The following is a 19,004-nucleotide window of genomic DNA, read 5'->3' as shown; positions in this document are numbered from 1 at the left end:
AGAGAAACTTGAACCAAGGACACATAGATATTTCTTCATTATATTAATTTGTAGACGATGTCAAAGTGTATAAAGTTTAACTTGAAAAATGTGGAGATAATGTTAAGCTAAGTCTATACGTGACGTTTGACAAAGTTGGAACACACAATTGAGACACAACTTAAGTGATTCAAAATGAATCACAACTCGAGGTGGAGATATGTAATTAGAAATGTACACTACCAAGGGAGAATAGTCATGAGACCATTGAGATTTTTTCTAATGTTAGGGAGGAAGATGACATTATTGAAAATGTATAATTGGTCATGGATGAAGGAAAAAATGCCAGCTCAATGGTGTGACTATTGTTGTTTCAGATTCTAGTATTATTATGCTTTTTCTATCGTAGTTGTTGGAGTGAACTAATATTATTTTTTATACACGACAACTATAATATTATTTTAGCATGATTGATGTTAATTATGTTCCTATTTCAGAGTGAGATGTCATGTGAGCCTTTCCCATTGTTAACGTAGTTGATGTTTCATATGTTGGCAGCATTTAACATTGTAATGGATGTAAATGACACTTCGTCCGATCAAAACTTGACTGGAAAGGCCTAAACTAGATGTCAAGATGGGTTTGATTATTTCTCATCCATAAAATTTCAATGGATATCTTGTAATCCACCATAAGATTCTAATATCTGATACTGAATGTTTGATTATTTTCTCTTGTTCCAAGAGTTTGCAGCCTCTTCCAGTTCTACTCTAGTTATTTCAACACTAACAGATGCAATTTCCATTTATTTATAACTTTCCCTAGTCATGTGCTGCAAACTACAGGTTAGGCATAGCAGGACTTCTTCATCTTCATATGGAAATGACTTCCGTGAATTGATAGACATGTATACCCAAAAAACAATACCTGGCAAAAAGAGAGTCCTATCAGAAAATCTAGATCACGGTCTATATGACAATTCAGTCATTGTCGACAAAGAATTGGAAAGTGATGTAAATGAAGATGAATACTCAAGTTCTGATAGTGAAGATGAAGCATGTTTGATGCGTGCATCTGGATCAACTGCTTCAACTGAGAAAAAATTAACAGTTGATTTTCTTGAAGATGAATATGATATCTTTGACTGTGCAGATGATCTTGATGGTACGCTTTTGAAACTTGCAGTATGAGTCTTGTTATCCATCAGTCATTAGTTTTAGTTTTTTTGGTAAATATTTAATGTAAAGTACAAATAAGAATTGTGGCAGGATGACATTGGATTTGGTTTACCAGATTATGGATTAATAAATAAATTAAAAGAGCAGCTATTGGTAATATGGTGCATCACAAGTATTATCGATTCAAGTAATTATAGAGTATACATGATAATAGGAGATCACATGCTCATTCATTTTGTGAACGCTACTAACTCATAATTTTTGTAGTTCCCTGCAGTGAATTTGTTGCACAACCACCTCTTCCAAAGTTAGATTCCAGTGAATTGTTGGTGTACGGAACAAAGAGGAGGAGGATTTTGAAAAATGTCATATTGGACCAACAATTATTTATGTGCCCACCAGAAAGGAAACTGTAATCATTTCCAAGTTTCTTTGTAAATCCGGTTTAAAGGCAGCTCCATATAATGCAAAGGTATCCCTTTTTTTTGGAGCCGTGGGCCTTAATTTACTATACCTAAAGTGTTAGAGAGGATCTTCTTCACTTTGTTAGGTTTTCAATCTTTGATGTACTGCAGATTTATTGATTGTGGTTCATACAATACACGTCCCAATTTAAATGATCCATTTTTCCTTCATTTTCCACTTTTCAGTTATCCAAGCAACACCTTAGACGAGTACATGCGGAATTTCGCGACAACACATTGGAGGTAATGCAATTGAAATCTCGTATCCATGCCTAGCATTTCTAAAGGTTACTTTAGGAAATCCTGACCTGACATACCATCCTTTTCAGCTGCATCACAGCCTATCTTTCTCTCTTATGCTTATATTCATTGTTCTAGAAGTTGATTTGACTTAATCTCTGGTACACCTAGGTTGTCGTATCAACAATAGCTTTTGGGATGGGGATTGACAAGTCGAATGTACGAAGAATCATTCACTATGGCTGGCCACAGGTGCACTTCTTATGCCTTGTTGATGTGCTCAACTAGAAATACTTAAGAAGGCACCTGTTTAATTCTCATGAATGTTTATGTTGTTTCCACTCGCCTTTACCAAGCACAATTTTTTCCATCTCTGTTTTCTTGACTGGCATAACACAATCTTCATTTGCAAACACCTTTTCTGTGGATCCAGATGGGATCACGTTTGGTATTGAATTTAGTTTAACATAAATTCAGAAATTTATTGGCCTCTCATATTATTCAGATCTATATACAAAATCAAAAGTGTTTTCAAATAGATCCACTATTGCCTGAATACAAAAACCTTAAAGCATCATGGGAGGAAAATAGGAGATTAATTTCAATGAGGGAGAGGATTATGCAAGGAAATATATTCCTGTAAAAGTAGATATAATGCTAGTATGCTACCAGAAGTTCGGTTGTAACAGGGGACAACATGATAAGGGCGTGACCTCATATTCTATCAGTGCAAGAGGGCTACTATAGATCTAGCTCTCATGTCAACCTCCGCAGTTATGTTACATGATGACTTATGATTTTGCAATATTCTCACCACTATTTGTCATTGATAGAGCTTGGAAGCATATTACCAAGAAGCAGGCCGAGCCGGAAGGGATGGAAAATTAGCAGATTGCAGTAAGTTCAATCTATTTATTATGAAGAAAACAAATTTGGTGTTTACACATTTTTTTGAATGTTTGTATCAAATATGAATCTTTGAGTCCTTCTCAAGAAAGTGAGGGAGATCATTTAATTCATTAAAACAATAATTTTAGACTTCAGATTTTTCAAAAAAATAATTTTAGACTTCAGTTCTTAGGAGTTAGCAAAGGCTGCATCTTTTAACTTCTTTGGTTTTTCGAAGCAATTCTGTATGCAAATTTATCAAGAACTCCAACTCTTTTGCCAAGTAGAAGAAGTCAAGATCAGACAAGGAAAGCATATGAAATATTGTCTGAGTGCTTCAGGTTGGTCTAGTGTGTATGCATGTCGATGCAGTATTTCCTATCCTTTTGCTGTTTTATTTTAACTTACTATCCTCCTGCTTTTTGCAGATATGGAATGAAAAATTCTATATGTAGATCTAAACTGCTGGTAGAATACTTTGGAGAGGAGTTTAATCAAGAGTGCCACGTGTATGTTGTCATTCACTCTTTGAACCTACACTTTCTTGTAGCTATTATTGGAACCTCAACCCGTGTATATATGAATGCAAAGGCATTTGTAGGGGTGAGCAAACGGGTAAACCCAACCCGTATTACCCAACCCATATTCAACCCAAATTAAATTTACCCAACCCATAATTTAACCCATATTATTTACTAATATGGGTTGGGTATGGGTTGGGTTGAGTATGGGTTGGGTAACCCAAATTATTTTTTTTTAATTTTTTTATTTAACATGTATTTGACTCGTTTAACACATTTTTATTCGTTTAACACGTTTTTCACGTTTTTGATATTTTTAATACGTTTTTCACACGTTTAATACGTTTTTGACACGTTTAACACGTTTTTTGCACGTTTAACACGTTTTTCATGTTTTTGGCATGTTTAACACGTTTTTAACACGATTTTGACACGTTTGACACGTTTTTTTCACGTTTTCGACACGTTTAACACATTTGACACATTTTTACCACGTTTTGACACGTTCACCATATCTTTCACATTTTTGACACGTTTCACACGTTTTTGGCACGTTTTGACACGTTTAACACGTTTTCCACGTTTTTGACACGTTTTGACACATTTTCCACGTTTTTGACACGTTTTGACACGTTTAACACGTTTTCGACATGTTTAATATGTTTCTCACATTATTGACACGTTTCACACGTTTTTCACATTTTTGCCACGTTTAACACGTTTTGACACGTTTAACACGTTTTGACACGTTTAACACGTTTTGACACGTTTAACACGTTTTGACACGTTTTGTCACGTTTAACATGTTTTTACACGTTTTTCACATTTTTGGCACGTTTAACACGTTTTGACTTTTGACACATATTCCACGTTTTTGGCACGTTTTCCTCGTTTTTGGCACATTTTGATACGTTTAACGCGTTTTTGACACGTTTAACTTGTTTTTCACATTTTGACACGTTTAATACGTTTTCACACGTTTAATGTCAAACGTGTGAAAAATATATTAAACGTGTGAAAAATGCCAAAAACGTGTTAAACGTGACAAAACGTGTTAAAACTTATCAAAACGTGTTAACGTTCAAAAAAATATGTTAAACATGTCAAAAATATGTTAAATGTGTAAAACGTGTTAAAATGTCAAAAACGTGTTAAATGTGCCAAAATGTGAAAAACGTGTTAAACATGTTACAAACGTATTAAATATGTTACAAACATGTTAAACGTGTTAAGAATGTGAAAAACATGTTAAACATGTCAAAAACGTATTAAACGTACCAAAATGTGAAAAACGTGTTAATGTGTGAAAAATGTGTCAAATATGTCAAAAATGTGTTTAATATGCAAAAAACGTGAAAAACATATTAAATGTGTGAAACATGTGTTAAACATGTGAAAAACGTGTGAAAATGTGTTAAACATATCAAAAACGTGTTAAAATGTTAAAAATGTGTTAAACGTGTCAAAAACGTGAAAACCGTGTTAAACTTATCAAAAACGTGTTAACGTGTTAGTTATGTTAAAAACGTGTTAAACGTGCCAAAAACGTAAAAAAAAGACGTGTTTAATTTGTCAAAAACGCGTTAAACGTATTAAACATGTCAAAAACGTGTTAAACATGACAAAAACGTGTTATTAGTATGAAAACGTGTTAAACATGTCAAAAACTTGTCAAACGTGCCAAAAACATAAAAACGTGTTAAATGTGTGAAAAACATGTTTTAAGTTTGAAAACGTGATAAAAATATTAAAAACGTGTTAAACGTGTGAAAAACGTGTTAAACATGTCAAAAACGTGTTAAAATGTCAAAAATGTGTTAAACTCGTCAAAAACGTGAAAATTGTGTTAAACTTATCAAAAACGTGTTAAATACGTTTAAAACATGTTAAACGTGCCAAAAACGTGAAAATCGTGTTAAACTTATCAAAAACGTGTTAACATGTTAATTATGTTAAAAACGTGTTAAACGTGTCAAAAACGTAAAAAACGTAAAAAACGTGTTAAACTTGTCAAAAACGCGTTAAACGTATTAAACATGTCAAAAACGTGTTCAACGTGACAAAAACGTGTTATTAGTGTGAAAATGTGTTAAACATGTCAAAAACGTGTTAAACGTGTCAAAAACGTGAAAACGTGTCAAAAATATGAAAATGTGTGAAAAACGTGTTAAACATATTAAAAACGTGTTAAACGTGTGAAAAACGTGTTAAACGTGTGAAAAACGTGGTAAACGTGTGAAAAACATGTTATAAGTGAAACGTGTTAAAAATATTAAAAACGTGTTAAATGTGTGCAAAACGTGTTAAACGTATGAAAAATATATTAAACATGTCAAAAACGTGTTCGACATAAAGTTGGAAGATGATTAGTTTATATTGGATTAATAATAGAGAATTAAACTAAATTTATATAATTTGGGTAACCCTAATCCAACCCAAATTAAACTCAACCCATACTCAACTCAACCCATACTCAACCCAACCCAACCCATATTAACCAACCCAAATTAATATTTTGGGTTTGGGTTAGGGTTGAGTTTGGGTAAACCCATATTATGCTCACCCCTAAATTTATTTGGTCACTAAAGTAGCTGAAAATTAATATTTGAAAGTTTGAGTAGACAATTAAATGATTTAAAAGTTTGAGGGCATAATATGAATGAAAGTTGTATAAAGGAATACATTTTTTTTTTCTTCTTATTTTGTTAAAATATCTTTTCAGTAGTCTTTCTTTGTGCTTTCATTCTTTTGTTGGAACCTGGGTTCAGCCAAGGGGGACGCTATTAGCCTAGACCGACCGCCCGCCCGCCGCATGCCCACACTCTACCCATCTCCCCCAAGGACCGGAGTCCTTCCTAAGGTACGATTTCGATTTTATCTCTCTCATGACTCACGTTGAATTTTGATTCCTGTAATGACTTTCATCCTTTGATTGATCGCCTGATTGGATACAGAGCGATTTCTCTTTATGTCTATTTGGGAATTCAGTAAATTGACACTTCCCTCCTAGGGTTTTTTCGGTTCTCTGTGTAAATATGGTTGAATCGACACAGAAAGAGAGAGAGAGAGAGAGAGAGAGAGAGAGAGAGAGAGAGAGAGAGAGAGAGAGGGAACACATGGGTTGTGGGCTTTTTGGGTAATGATACTGTTCAAGATCACATCAACACTAATAGAATAGCAACTCAAACACTATAGGGCAACTTTGAGGGCCTATTAGGGTTGTCCTGTCACCCTATATGCTCGTCACCTATTGTGGTTGGTTAATTGCATTCATATCATTTGATTAGTTATGTCTCTTTTATGGGGGAAGAGGCTGATCGCTTGTTAGCTCATATACTTCAATTTGAATCTGACTAGTTAACTAAAAGTTTCTTTCATAAACATGTCTCAGTGTTAAACTCTTCAACTTTGATGAATCTCCAATGGTGTATTGTCTGTAATTTTTCACACCAAAGGCTAACCTTGATTTTAGATATATGCATTTGGCTAAGAAGAATATTTCTTTGCAATAGGATACATTTGCAGTTGCTTCTTTTGTTCCATAAACTTTCTTGATGATCTAGCCTCTAGATTGGTGTGTGCTTTGGGACATGCATACCATGAATACTGCATTTTTCATTTATTACAATGAGGCGTATTCTTCTAATAATGGTTGCAAACTGCATGTCTGGCTTGTGTGTACTAAATAATACATGTAATGATCTTAGTATTTTGTTCTTATTCTTGCTTATTGCTGCTGGGATAGCCTTTTCGACCTCAGGCCACAAGTTTTCTTGAACATCCTCAAGGCAATTCTTCCATGTCAATGCAGGTTCCAAAATTTCTTTTCAGGTTCAGTTTGCTTAATATTTTGAATTCATTTTGAAATGATGAGTGAGTAAATTTTTATTGCAGTTTCGACCTGCAGTACCCCATGCTCCTGCTATTCCACCATCCATGACTGCACAGGAAGTTGCACCTCCTGCAATTCTAACAACTCCAGTTCTATCATCTGCAGTTCCAACTCAATTAAACAATCCTTACCAATTTCAGCATGTTGGCCATGCAAACAATGGCTTACCTTCTCAGCATGGCCAGCATTTTCAATTTTCACACTCTGTGCATCAGCTCCCTGCAAGACCAGGCCAGGTGGGGCATAGTATACAGACATCAAAAGCAGCATTACCAGTTCCAGAATTCCATCCACACCCAGTTATAGCCTTGTTACCAAGGCCATTGACGAATAATCCAATTCCTAATACTAATTATGCGGCAGACCTTGGTGCTCCACATATACCTCTTTCATCATCTTATACGGTATGTCTGACAACTTATGCATTCCTTTTCTTATCATGGCAGAGAAAGTGTTTTCGTCCCTAATTGAGTACATATGCATGCATAGTTTGATTCATCAGCTGGAGCACAACTCCAAGTAAATGATGATGCATCACCCCATTACCAACCAACAACCCCTCTACAGGACTCCAGTTCCTCTATAGTGGGCCAGCCTTGGGTGCCAGCTGCAAGCCAGAGCATAACCTCCTTGACACCTGTACAGCACAGTAATGGACAATCTCCTGCCATTGCTACAGCTGCCCCAGTAATGATCTTCTCTTATGTGTTCAAATATTTTGCAATATTATCTCATAAAAAATAATGTCTCCAATGTGGCCTAGAGATATACTGATTGGAGTTCTGGAATAGATTTATACCCACATTATTCTTTCCAATTTTCAGGCAGGAATTCTGCAGCCTAGTACAAATGAAAAGCTTCAAACAGATTGGATAGAACATACGCGTAATGGAAAAAGGTACATCTTTTTACTTGTCTTTTCCTTTTTATTTATTTTGTTATTGTTTATTATGACGATAGCTTTTTACCCTTGTTTTTTATATGGCAACTTCTCTTTTAGCAGATATTAGACCCGGGACTTTGTGCAACCTATTATACAAGAACACTCATAGTTGTTTCTTGATTAAAAACCTAGTTCTGTTGAAAAGGTCTACTATGTTATTAAATTACAATTGCTTACTCTTAGAGCCTGCTTGATACAACTGAAACTAATTTTTAAAAACAAATACTAAACATGAATAACCATCAATTTTGTTTTATGATCGGGGCATAGGCTTACCGATAGACAGTGTCAAGAACGACGTTGTATCTGAGGGGGACGATTAATGGTTCCATAGGGTTTGTGGAGAGAAGTCAAAGAGGAAAGGGTGTGGCTGATAGAATTTTCGGACTGAATCACTGATAATATAACCTCAGACTTGTGTGCGAGGCACGGGACGGAACCCTAATTTTCGGACAAGAGGAGCCGCATAGGCTCCGATCCACAATTAGCGGATTAATGTCTTATTTTATGTAGTAATGGGCCCGAGGCATATTTGCCCATTTATGTAATTTCAACACTAAAACCCCATCTTGTTGTAGTCCAGAACCCAGAAATAGGTAGTATTAGTAGAGCTATGTCAAAGGAGATTAGTGTGTGTAATTTTGATTAGTCTTTGACTGGGTTCTAGTTTCTCACCCCATTCTGGTTATATCTTCTCATCCTCTTTCTGGGGCTTGGCCACTAAATTGGTTAATCTTTCCACAATTCTTGTCAATCTTTATATCATGTCTATCAGATTGTTACCTTCGAACTTGCATGTCTTTGTTGGTTAACTGCTGCTATGGAGACAGGAGGAATTATCTTCCTTCACATTGTAGTTAGTCCAAGATTATTGGGGTGTAACTCACGTTCCCTTTGTGATTTCTTGGTTTTTTTCTTGAAAGTGGATATCCTTTTTCTTAGCTGTTCTTGTTGGAGAGATTTTTTTGGATGTGCAAGAACCTACTCAGAAAGTCTGAGATCAACATCTGTTTGTTGGGGAGAATTAGTTCAGATGTCAGGTCTGGCCAATCTTTATTTGGTTTTGAATATTGAATATATTTTCCCACTCTTCTTGTTAATGATTCCACAAGCATTGGATAGTTCTTGGAGATGAATGATTCATGAATATAATTAGAATTCATAATTTATATGACTCTTCATAATTTATATATTTTTTTAAATTATGACTTCAAAATTGGAAAGTTTATAAACAAATCATGATATTCATTTTCTTCATCACTTTTTCTATTTCGTTGCCTCATTTCTCAGATATTATTACAACAAAATGACACGATTGTCTACTTGGGAGAAGCCCCATGAATTAATGACAGCTATTGAGGTGAGACTTCTTTTGGTTTCTTTATTTCCATCTAACATTGTAGACACCATCAAATCGAAATAGTACAATTTATGTAAACTTTCTGCATATATTTTCTTTGGACTAAGAATTTTGTTGCCAATTATTTTGACCCATATGTTCACATGTGTCATTTTGTTGAGTGTATGCATACTTCTTAGTCACTTTCTGCATTCTCATAATTATTGACACATCTATAGAAGAGCCCATTCTACTTGAGGCCTGAATCATTGTGTAGATGTAAGAAATCTGGAGTTTGTTTGCAACGTGTTATTCCACCTAAATGACTTCTTACTTTGGAGGTGCTTCCAGATCCCTGTTGTGCTTCCCTATAGACAGGCTGGAGATTTCATGGCTATATGCTGTTTATGATTTTATATCAGTAGAACTTATCCTTTTTTTCTTCTGAAAAGGTCAACTTTTATTATAAAGAAGAGGGTGGAGAGGAGGGAGAAAAATAAAAAAACCAGAAAACAAAGAAGAGTTAGAGGCCAATAAGATCAGAGAATTCTCAATCCGGACAAAACCCTCTTTTTCTAATAGAAGCAAAAACTTGAAATATGAAACCCTTGATTCTTCAAATGCTGAAGTTTTTTCCATGGAAAGTTTTACGGTTCCTTTCTTTCCAAATCGTCCCCCACATGATAAGAGGGATAAGTTTCCAATCGTCTGTGATGCTATTGTTCGCTCCCCAAGTAATCCATTTGTCCCAGAATTCTGCTATTTTGAACGGCATGTCCCACTGGAAATTAAGAATCTTCTGAAGAAGAGCCCACATGTCTCTGGCAAGGTCGCAGTGGAGAAAGATGTGTTGTTGCTTTCCTTGCTCTTCATGCAAAGACAACATCCGCTAGCCAAATGTATCCCCTTCCTTTTCATTTTAATCAAAACTCCCTCTTGAATAGCTTCCCAGGCAAAGAAATACATCTTAAAAGGAATTTTAGCTTTCCAGAACTTTATCCTGTGATATGAGTTTCTCGAATTCTCAATTTCTCATATATTGGGATGTATTCACTCAAGCTAGGACTATTTGTTGCTGTTCTTAATGTCATAATACATGCCTGCAAGGGTAGTTTCTCTTGCTATGGCAAGCTAAACGCCCTTCTTAACTTTAAGGTTGACAAAAGAGATACCATGTCGCGTGTCAAGAAAATCAAAATTATTTAGACATATTGTGTAACCATATAATGTTTTGTTAATGAAACTATCTTATTTCTTGACTTCATTTGATTTTATAAGTATATGATTTTATACTAACTAAAACTAATTGATCAACTAATTACTAGGCTAACTAATAGAGCTGAATAGATAAGAAACTGAATCCTATTCTGAAACCATGTTTAAAGGAAGTTGATAATTAAATTAATTTATTAATTAATTACTCTTTATCACCCTCTTCAAGCGAAACGGTGAGACACAAACCGTGAGCTTGCCACGTAAAAGAGCAAAACATATGAATGGTCACTCTTTTTGTAAGAATATCAGCAACTTGATTTTCTATAGAGATGTATTGTACGTGTAGTTGTTTACGAGAGACAGTTTCTCAATAAATTTTGTACCGGCATGAAATACTGGCTTTGCTGATAAAAAACAGCACCAATATTTTTCACACCATAGTATGAGAGCTGAAGGTAGCGAGACTCGAACTTCACTGGTAGAGATTGAATCCAACATAGATAAGCAGTTGCATCTGCATGAGCATAATCATTTATTTGTATTTAAATTTGCACTGGTTTGAGATCAAACAAAGGAAACATTTTAATATTTTCTGGTCCTTATTTGGGGATTCAGCTAATTTATTACATTAGTAGCCATGATTTCACACTCGCTAAAATGAATATCTTTAAGGACCTTTGTCTTGGAATTTTTATGTATGCACAGAAAGCTGATGCATCAACTCATTGGAAAGAATATACAAGCCCTGGTGGGAAGAAGTATGTAACTTGGCCAGATCTTTTCTTGTTTTTTTTGTTTGTTTTTTTAATGTATATTTTGTATTTTGTGTTTTATTTTCTTGGATAATGGGATAAATGTGCAGGTATTATTATAATAGGGTGACTAAGCAATCAAAGTGGCTAATCCCTGATGAACTCAAGGTTTAATTTTACTAGAATAAGTCAACTTATCCTTGCTAGTCTACTTATCATGTTCTATTTTCTAATGAATCTGCTCTGGTATTTATTCATCCAGATAGCGCGTGAGAAAGTGATATTTATGGAATTACAGCTAGGAGATAACATTGATTCTCTTTCACCTGCGTCTTTTGTGGGGGCACTATCAGTTGATGAAACAAAATTAACTTACTTATCTGATGGCGTAACATCAAGTCCTATACCTGACACAATGGATTCTGTTGGTACTGCATCAGAGCCTGCACAAACTTCTACTTTGCCAGAATTACCTCTTGAACTTTCAAGCCAAAGTAAAGACCAAATGCCATTGAGGGCTGCCACACCAATCCTTGCTTCTTCAGAGGGTGCCGAAGCTTCTGTTGCTTTTTCCAATACCAATACAGTGGAAATGTATTGCCTGCTTGATATTTTATATCATTATTTTTTATGTTATTATGTTTTTGTAATGCTAAATTGAGTTCGACTATCTTGATAGAGATTCTTCTAGGAATGATGATATTCTGGCCCCAAAAGAGGTTAACACTATTGATAGATTGTCATCAGGACAGGTTGAGGTATTTCTGAACAACTCTACTCATTGAAGACTGAGCTTTTTAAGTCTTACATGCTATAGCGATGTTGTTCATGGTAGGGTCCACAGGAAGCTCTGAAAGAGATGGCAAGTGCTGGAAATATAAAAGTTACTTCTTTGGATCATAAACCAATTATGGCTGAGCCTTTGGTGTTTGAGAATAAACGGGTATTTCAGTTTTACTCTTAGTTTCTGTTGTTACCTATGTTCTTGCAAGTTTTATTCATCTTCTTATGACTGCAAAGCTCTACTTTATTATTTGGACTCTGCTTGTTTTAGGAGGCAGTACATGCATTTAAAGCACTGCTGGAGTCTGCAAATGTGGGGTTTGATTGGACATGGGACCAGGTAACTTACTACAGACTGTAATTTTTTTTATCTTGCTGTTAGTAATTTAACAGAAATGTAATCTGTTAGGCAATGAGAGTAATTATCAACGATCCAAGATATGGTGCTCTGAGAACACTTGGAGAGAGGAAGCATGCTTTTAATGAGGTAACTCTTAGTGTGAATTGTAAAGGGCTGGCACCACATATTTCCTATATGGCAAGATGATACATTTTTTACTGCTCCAAGGCTTTCCTTGTCGTTTCAAATGTTTGTTGTGAAGTTCTCTAGAAATTCAATGATGCAGTTTGTAGGACAAAAGAAGAAACAGGAAGCAGATGACAGACGTGCCAGAAAAAAAGAAAACCAGGAAAACTTTCGGAAAATGTTGGAGGCATGCTATTATACACTCATTGACTTTGACATGGATTTTATTTTCTCTTGCATGACATTTACCTTTTCCTATATTTAATTTTTTAGGAGTCTAAAGAACTGACATCATTCCCTAGATGGAGGTTTGTGACTAATCATTTCTGATTTTGAATGAAATGTTCGAAATGCCATTTGTGCTATTTTGGCTTCTCTAATAATCGTTGAATTTTCATATGAACTCATTTCTCGACAATCTTGTAGCAAAGCTGTAGTTTTCTTTGAGAATGATGAACGCTTCAAAGCTGTAGAATGGGCTGGTGACCGTGAGGACATTTTTGAAGGTTACATGGCAGAAGTCAAGAAGAGGGTAAAAGTTTCCCCTAAAATAACACACTTAAAATCTAATTATTTCCTATTATCATGACCGATGCATTTGCTCGCATACTCTTTTTACTCAATGCACTTTTGGATTTTAAAGGTAAATTTTCAGGTTCATAGAATTCTATACAACTGCATATTTTTACATGCCGAATTATAGAATTATGTTAAACGATGGTTTGGTTTAATTCAGCGACTTATCCATTTGGTTCCACTATGGAGTGCGTTTGTGAGTAGAATTTCTAGCATATTGAATGAATGTTGTAGCAAAGAAATATTTTTTTTAAAGGTATGCCCTATATACAAATCATTCTACTCTTTATGAATAAGGAGACGATAAATAATCAAATAAAAATATTTACAGTTAATCCAATTTCCATTAATTGAAAGGATCTCGTATATCTTCTGGAATAATCCATATTTGGAATTTCAACCTCCATATTTGACACACGGGAATCTTCAACCTCCCATTTTTTCCCTATGATATTAGATTCTCTTAATTCGATTTTCGTTGTGGCGCTGAATGGAGCATATTTAGAAGTAGTTCTTAAAGCTTCATTTGCGACTGTACCATATGCTAACTCGTCCTTAAAATAGGACTGCTAATAGAAACAAGAGGAAGACAGATTTTGCTAACTTGGTTTTGTTAAACCTTGTTAGGAAAAAGAAAAGGCATTAGAAGAAAATAGGCGGAACAAAATGGAGTATTTGAACTATTTGAAATCTTGTGACTTCATTAAGGTATGTTTGCAGTTTCTGGTTGTTTTTTTATAAATCTATTAGCACACTATGAGCTTTCTTTCTGTTTCTTCAGGCCAGCAGCCAGTGGAGAAAAGTACAAGACCGCTTAGAGGCTGATGAACGATGTTCACGTCTTGAGAAAATAGACCGCTTGGATATCTTTCAGGTAATATTTCTGAGTTGGTTAAAATATCTTGTTAGGTTCTCCTAACTATCTGCTGCTATTCAGGAGTATATACGTGATCTTGAAAAAGAGGAGGATGAGCAGATAAAGATAAGAATGGTACCTGAAATGATAATTCTTTGTGGTTCAATGCTGCTTCACCAACTCGCTTTATTCTGAATTCGTGTAAATGATTCCAGGAAGAATTGAGAAGACTAGAGCGTAGAAATCGCGACGAGTTCCGGATGTTGATGGAAGAACATGTTGCTGCTGGAATTCTTACTCCTAAAACTCACTGGAGAGATTACTTTATGAAGGTAGGTTTTAGTTTTCTACACTAGATGGCTCACATCCATTGATATTACATCATTTGTAACTCTACCAAATATCTTTAGGTGAAAGACTTGCAGGAATTTCAAGCAGTATCATCAAACACGTCAGGTTCAACTGCAATGGAGCTGTTTGAAGATGTGTCCGAGGAGCTACAGAAGCAGGTAAATTCCTGAATGATCTTACATAATATAAAACATATGGTTTATTTTTATACTTTTATGAGGTATTAGACAGTTGATGTCATGTGGCTTTACTTCTGAAGTAGACAGATATAACCTTTGTGACAATATGTTATTTAGTTTAGTCATTTGATAGTTTATTTAAAAGGAGTTTCCTTTTTTTTATCACTATATCCTTATCGAACTGGTTCCTAGCCATCAGAACTCTGTTTCAGAAGGAAGTCCTTTTCAATATTGCAAAAGCCTAGATGATTCACCAATAACATTCTCTGGCAATGTACATCCACAACTGCGAAGGCCCACCAGAACCCTGAGTTAGGTTCTCCAACCAGTAGAGGTGTTAGTAGGGGTAGAGTCTTAATAGGAGTGATCAATGACTGAGGAGGTAACCAATCATAATAGAATCCATATCATGACACTATGAAGTATAAATTGAAAATTTGAAGTACAATTACAGAAACCTAGTTCTTTCTCCTCTCACTCATCTCTAATAATCTAAATCCTAGTTCTACTACCCAACTGTCACATAAAATTTCTTTTAGTATGTTCCTCAGCATAGATTCTGCTGTGTTGACAATACCTATTATGACCTATATTCTATTTCTTCTTTTCTATGAGCTGGTTCACAAGCCAATTTTGTGAATGCGTTCTTGACAATTCAAACCTGTATCTGTAAGCAGGTTGTTGATTTTCTTATAACTATTTAAGATAGAGCGCATTGTAACTTTTCTAGTGATGTTTCTAGCTGTCCATTCATAGACCAATATAAACTTCCTAGCTCCTTTGTTGGAGTTACAGGATTGTTGGGGCTAAAGCCATGATAATGCCACATTCAGAGTCCAACACTCAATAGTGAGAAGGAATGTATTGTTATTAGTTGAACTGTAAAATCTTAACTTTTTATCTTCTATTTACTTAAGTTGTGCTGGACTTGTTGCAGAATTACCCCTTACATGTTTCTATTGCAGTATCATGAAGACAAAGCACGTATCAAGAGTGCAATCAAATCAAGAAAGGTGTCATGTAGTTATTATTTAGTCTTGAACTTGAAGACCTTCTGAGAAATTTAGTAGCTTAAGCCTTTGTCTCTTCAGATCACTTTGTCATCAAATTGGACATTTGAAGACCTTAAGGCTGCAATTAACGAAAATACAAGTTCTCCACCATTGGTAGATATCAACTTGAAGGTTTGATTTCTCTCCGTCTGTTCCCTAACCCTTTTAACTTTTCTGACCTTAGTTCAAAATCTGACTTGTTAAACAATATTTTTAACCCGTTTAACCTTTTTGATATTTTCACCGTTTAACTTATTTTTTGTCGTTTAATATATATTTTTATTCATTTAATATGTTAATGACTTGACATTTTTTTTTTTGAAAAATTGACTTTTCATATTTATATATATAATAAAATAAAAAACTAGAAAACCAATAACTTTATCATAAGAATTACACTTATCCTTTGACAGTCCACATAAAGTCTAACTGAATGATATATTAAGAACAATGACTGAAAAAATTAAAAGAATAGGGTATCGGTTCGGTTCCGGTTATTTTTTCCGGCGACCCGAAATGGCCCCGAACCTAAATCCAAACTATACCCGAACCAAACGGTTCGGTTCCTTCGGGGCCCCATTGCCTTGCCTAATCTCAGTATTGATCTGAGACCAGCTTAGCTTAATTCAAGATGCTTAATGGCTTTGCTGATCCTGCATTCTTCCCCCCTCGGACCTCCCCTTGCATTAGGGTTGTAAACGAATCGAACCGAAGCGAATATTAATGTATTCGATTCGTATTCGTGAAACTATTCGAATATTCGTATTCGTATTTGAATTTTTTTCGAATAATTATTGTGATTCGTATTCGATTCGAAATTGATATTCGTATTATTCGATCCGATTCGAGTATTCGATTCGATTTTTTTTAATGTGGATTTCAAGTTTTCAATCGAAGAAATATGTATATGTACTAGAGTTTTAGAATAAATAATATTTATAAAATTAAAATTAATAAAACGGTATATATATAATCGAATATTAGCGAATACCGAATCGAATATCTTGATTTTGTATTCGTATTCGTTTATTAGTCGAACTGAATCGAATATTTTTATTCAAATTCGAATCGCAAAATTACGAATACGAATATCAAAATTCGAATACGAATACCGAATCGAATCAAAAGTATTTGATTCATTTACAACCCTACCTTGCATTCTAGCTTGGTCTATTTAGATATTTACTCTACTCTTTTTTGCAGCTTGTATTTGGGGAATTACTAAATCGAGTTAAAGACAAAGAGAAAGAAGCTAAAAGGAGGAAACATCTTGCTGATGATTTCTATGATCTTTTGTGTTCCTTAAAGGTGCCAAAACTTTTTGTTTATGAAAGTTTATTGATGCTTCAATGTCTCCATATTTGGGAAAGAAAATAACTATAGTCTGTTCCACCTTGATTGTGAACATGTTGGTTTAATGTAGGATGTAACGTCAAATTCAAAATGGGAGGAGTGGAAGCAACTCCTTGAAGATAGACAAGGGGGCTGGTATGTCTTGTTAAACCAACATCCTTGCATAGCTTTTATCTTTCTTTTTTTTTTCATTCCACTTGTGGTGTTCTCTTAAGATGTTGAGCCCCATGGTGGTTCTACCTGCACTAACATTATGAATATTCTTAACTAATGTCATCTATGCATTTTATTGCATGCTCTACTACATGGAATATCAACATAAAAATATAAAATGGTTGTCATGTTCTCTATGTGATATCATATATCCCATGTTAGAGGATGATAATTTTTTTGTGTGTAAACTAGAGTAGCATTGATCTCGTAATCCTGATTATGCTTCATCGTTCAATTGCACACCTCTTTACAGGTACAAAGGCGAGGATTCCGTCTGCAAGGAGATTTTTGAGATGTATATAACTGAACTGAGGGAGAAGGCAAAAGACAAGGAACGTGAATGGAGGGAGGATAAGGTATATGCATTAATGGACTTTTTTCACAAACATTGGCCTTCAGTTATTTCAAAGATTATCTCGATGGTTGTCTATCTTAGTTTTGGGTTCAGCAAAATTCTTGATTAAGATGCTAGTGACTACTTTTCACTTTGATCATCATTTCATACTTTAGAGTTCTCTTTTGAAACCAGTACTATTTCATCAACATTAACCTAAAGGCCCCAAACCAACTCCAGGATGACAACCTGTGAAGCTAATATATAAAATCTTGCAAAATATTTGAGATTTTCTTGTACAAGCAGTCATTTCTGGTGAATAATAAAATCCCATGAGCTAGTTCGCTTCCCCAGAAAAGAAACTGGTCTACACTTATGGTTGACTTCATTTGCTTATATCATTCAGCTTTGCACTCATGCACAATCGTTGTTGCATGTCAAAATCGTATAACCTACCTTTTGGGGGTAATAGTATAAATTCACATGTTACAGGCCAAACGAGACAGAGAGTTGAAGGAAAGAGAGAGGAAGAAGCGAAGAAGGGATAAAGAAAGAGATTATGAGGGAAAAACTTGGAGGGGACAACATAGAAAGGATGGACCACATGGAGAACGTGACAGGGCAGAACCATTTATACTTGAAGAGGAAAATAGATCTAAAAGCAAGAGTACTGAGAAACATACAAAGGAGCAGAGTTCTATGGACAATTTTAGTGCAGATGAAAATGACAAAGACCGGTCCAAGAACTCACATAGTAGGCGTAGCCATGATCGAAAGAGATCCAAAAGGGTATGGCAACTTTGTGTTTGCTGGATTTGTGTGGCATTTGTTTTTTTATAAAGAGAAAACTATATTCCTATCTATGATATTGTTGGGGGTACTAAACGAAAGTTTTGTTTTTTTGTTTTTTTTCCCTGATAGAACGATCATTGAGCAAGCAAGCAAGCAAGCCCATGTAGTTACTGAGAATAGGCACAAGAGACACAGGAGAGATCGATCATGGAAATGGGTTCCGAAAGGGATGAAATCTAGGAGGAGCTTACAGAAAGGGAACCAGATGAAGAAGAGTGAGAGAGTTTGGTAGTTTCACATGAACTGATTCCTGTTTTGTGTTCCCATCATCATAATATATAGATGATTTATTATTGGTTGATAATTTACCATGTGGTGGTCACTAGTGTGAATTTTGTACACAAGCTGAGATTTTGATGTTTTAACTAACTATTGCTAATTAAACACTGCTTGCTCAAGTTGTTCAATGTTGTCAAAATTGGAATAGTAAAACTGATTTAAACCTAAGTTTTTAGTCATATGAAAGAGACTGTAAAATATGTACACACCACACCTAGTAGACATTTAGAGAGGTATGG

The 19,004-nt window shown here is 35.0% G+C and overlaps 2 protein-coding genes across 6 annotated transcripts; both read left to right on the top strand.

Moving 5' to 3' along the window:
• The first annotated feature begins 2,044 nt into the window (after nucleotides 1-2,044).
• LOC124943967 (ATP-dependent DNA helicase Q-like SIM) lies at nucleotides 2,045-6,062 on the top strand. Its single transcript, XM_047484421.1, has 5 exons — nucleotides 2,045-2,113; nucleotides 2,695-2,758; nucleotides 2,991-3,090; nucleotides 3,178-3,364; nucleotides 6,039-6,062. The coding sequence occupies exons 1-5, from the start codon at nucleotides 2,060-2,062 to the stop codon at nucleotides 6,060-6,062; spliced, it is 429 nt and encodes a 142-aa protein (XP_047340377.1). The 5' UTR covers nucleotides 2,045-2,059.
• LOC124942384 (pre-mRNA-processing protein 40A-like) lies at nucleotides 5,980-18,853 on the top strand. Of its 5 annotated transcripts, none has more exons than XM_047482878.1 (28): nucleotides 5,980-6,130; nucleotides 7,016-7,081; nucleotides 7,165-7,566; nucleotides 7,652-7,849; nucleotides 7,987-8,060; nucleotides 9,396-9,465; nucleotides 11,365-11,417; nucleotides 11,522-11,579; nucleotides 11,674-12,005; nucleotides 12,103-12,169; nucleotides 12,256-12,354; nucleotides 12,466-12,534; nucleotides 12,604-12,681; nucleotides 12,821-12,907; nucleotides 12,994-13,028; nucleotides 13,147-13,252; nucleotides 13,924-14,004; nucleotides 14,078-14,170; nucleotides 14,234-14,287; nucleotides 14,368-14,484; nucleotides 14,563-14,661; nucleotides 15,648-15,695; nucleotides 15,774-15,866; nucleotides 16,938-17,042; nucleotides 17,158-17,222; nucleotides 17,554-17,656; nucleotides 18,127-18,423; nucleotides 18,556-18,853. In XM_047482878.1, exons 1-28 carry the CDS (start codon nucleotides 6,083-6,085, stop codon nucleotides 18,565-18,567), a joined length of 3,009 nt encoding a protein of 1,002 aa, XP_047338834.1. In that variant the 5' UTR covers nucleotides 5,980-6,082; the 3' UTR covers nucleotides 18,568-18,853. The 5 variants fall into 5 exon arrangements, with proteins under 5 accessions (XP_047338834.1, XP_047338833.1, XP_047338831.1 ...); XM_047482877.1 differs by having other exon boundaries at nucleotides 12,247-12,354; XM_047482875.1 differs by having other exon boundaries at nucleotides 12,091-12,163; nucleotides 12,247-12,354.
• The last annotated feature ends 151 nt before the right edge of the window (nucleotides 18,854-19,004 follow it).

This window comes from Impatiens glandulifera, chromosome 6 (genome assembly GCF_907164915.1).
Source record: "Impatiens glandulifera chromosome 6, dImpGla2.1, whole genome shotgun sequence".
Lineage (NCBI taxonomy): Eukaryota > Viridiplantae > Streptophyta > Magnoliopsida > Ericales > Balsaminaceae > Impatiens > Impatiens glandulifera.
This window is presented reverse-complemented; position numbering and strand designations above follow the sequence as displayed.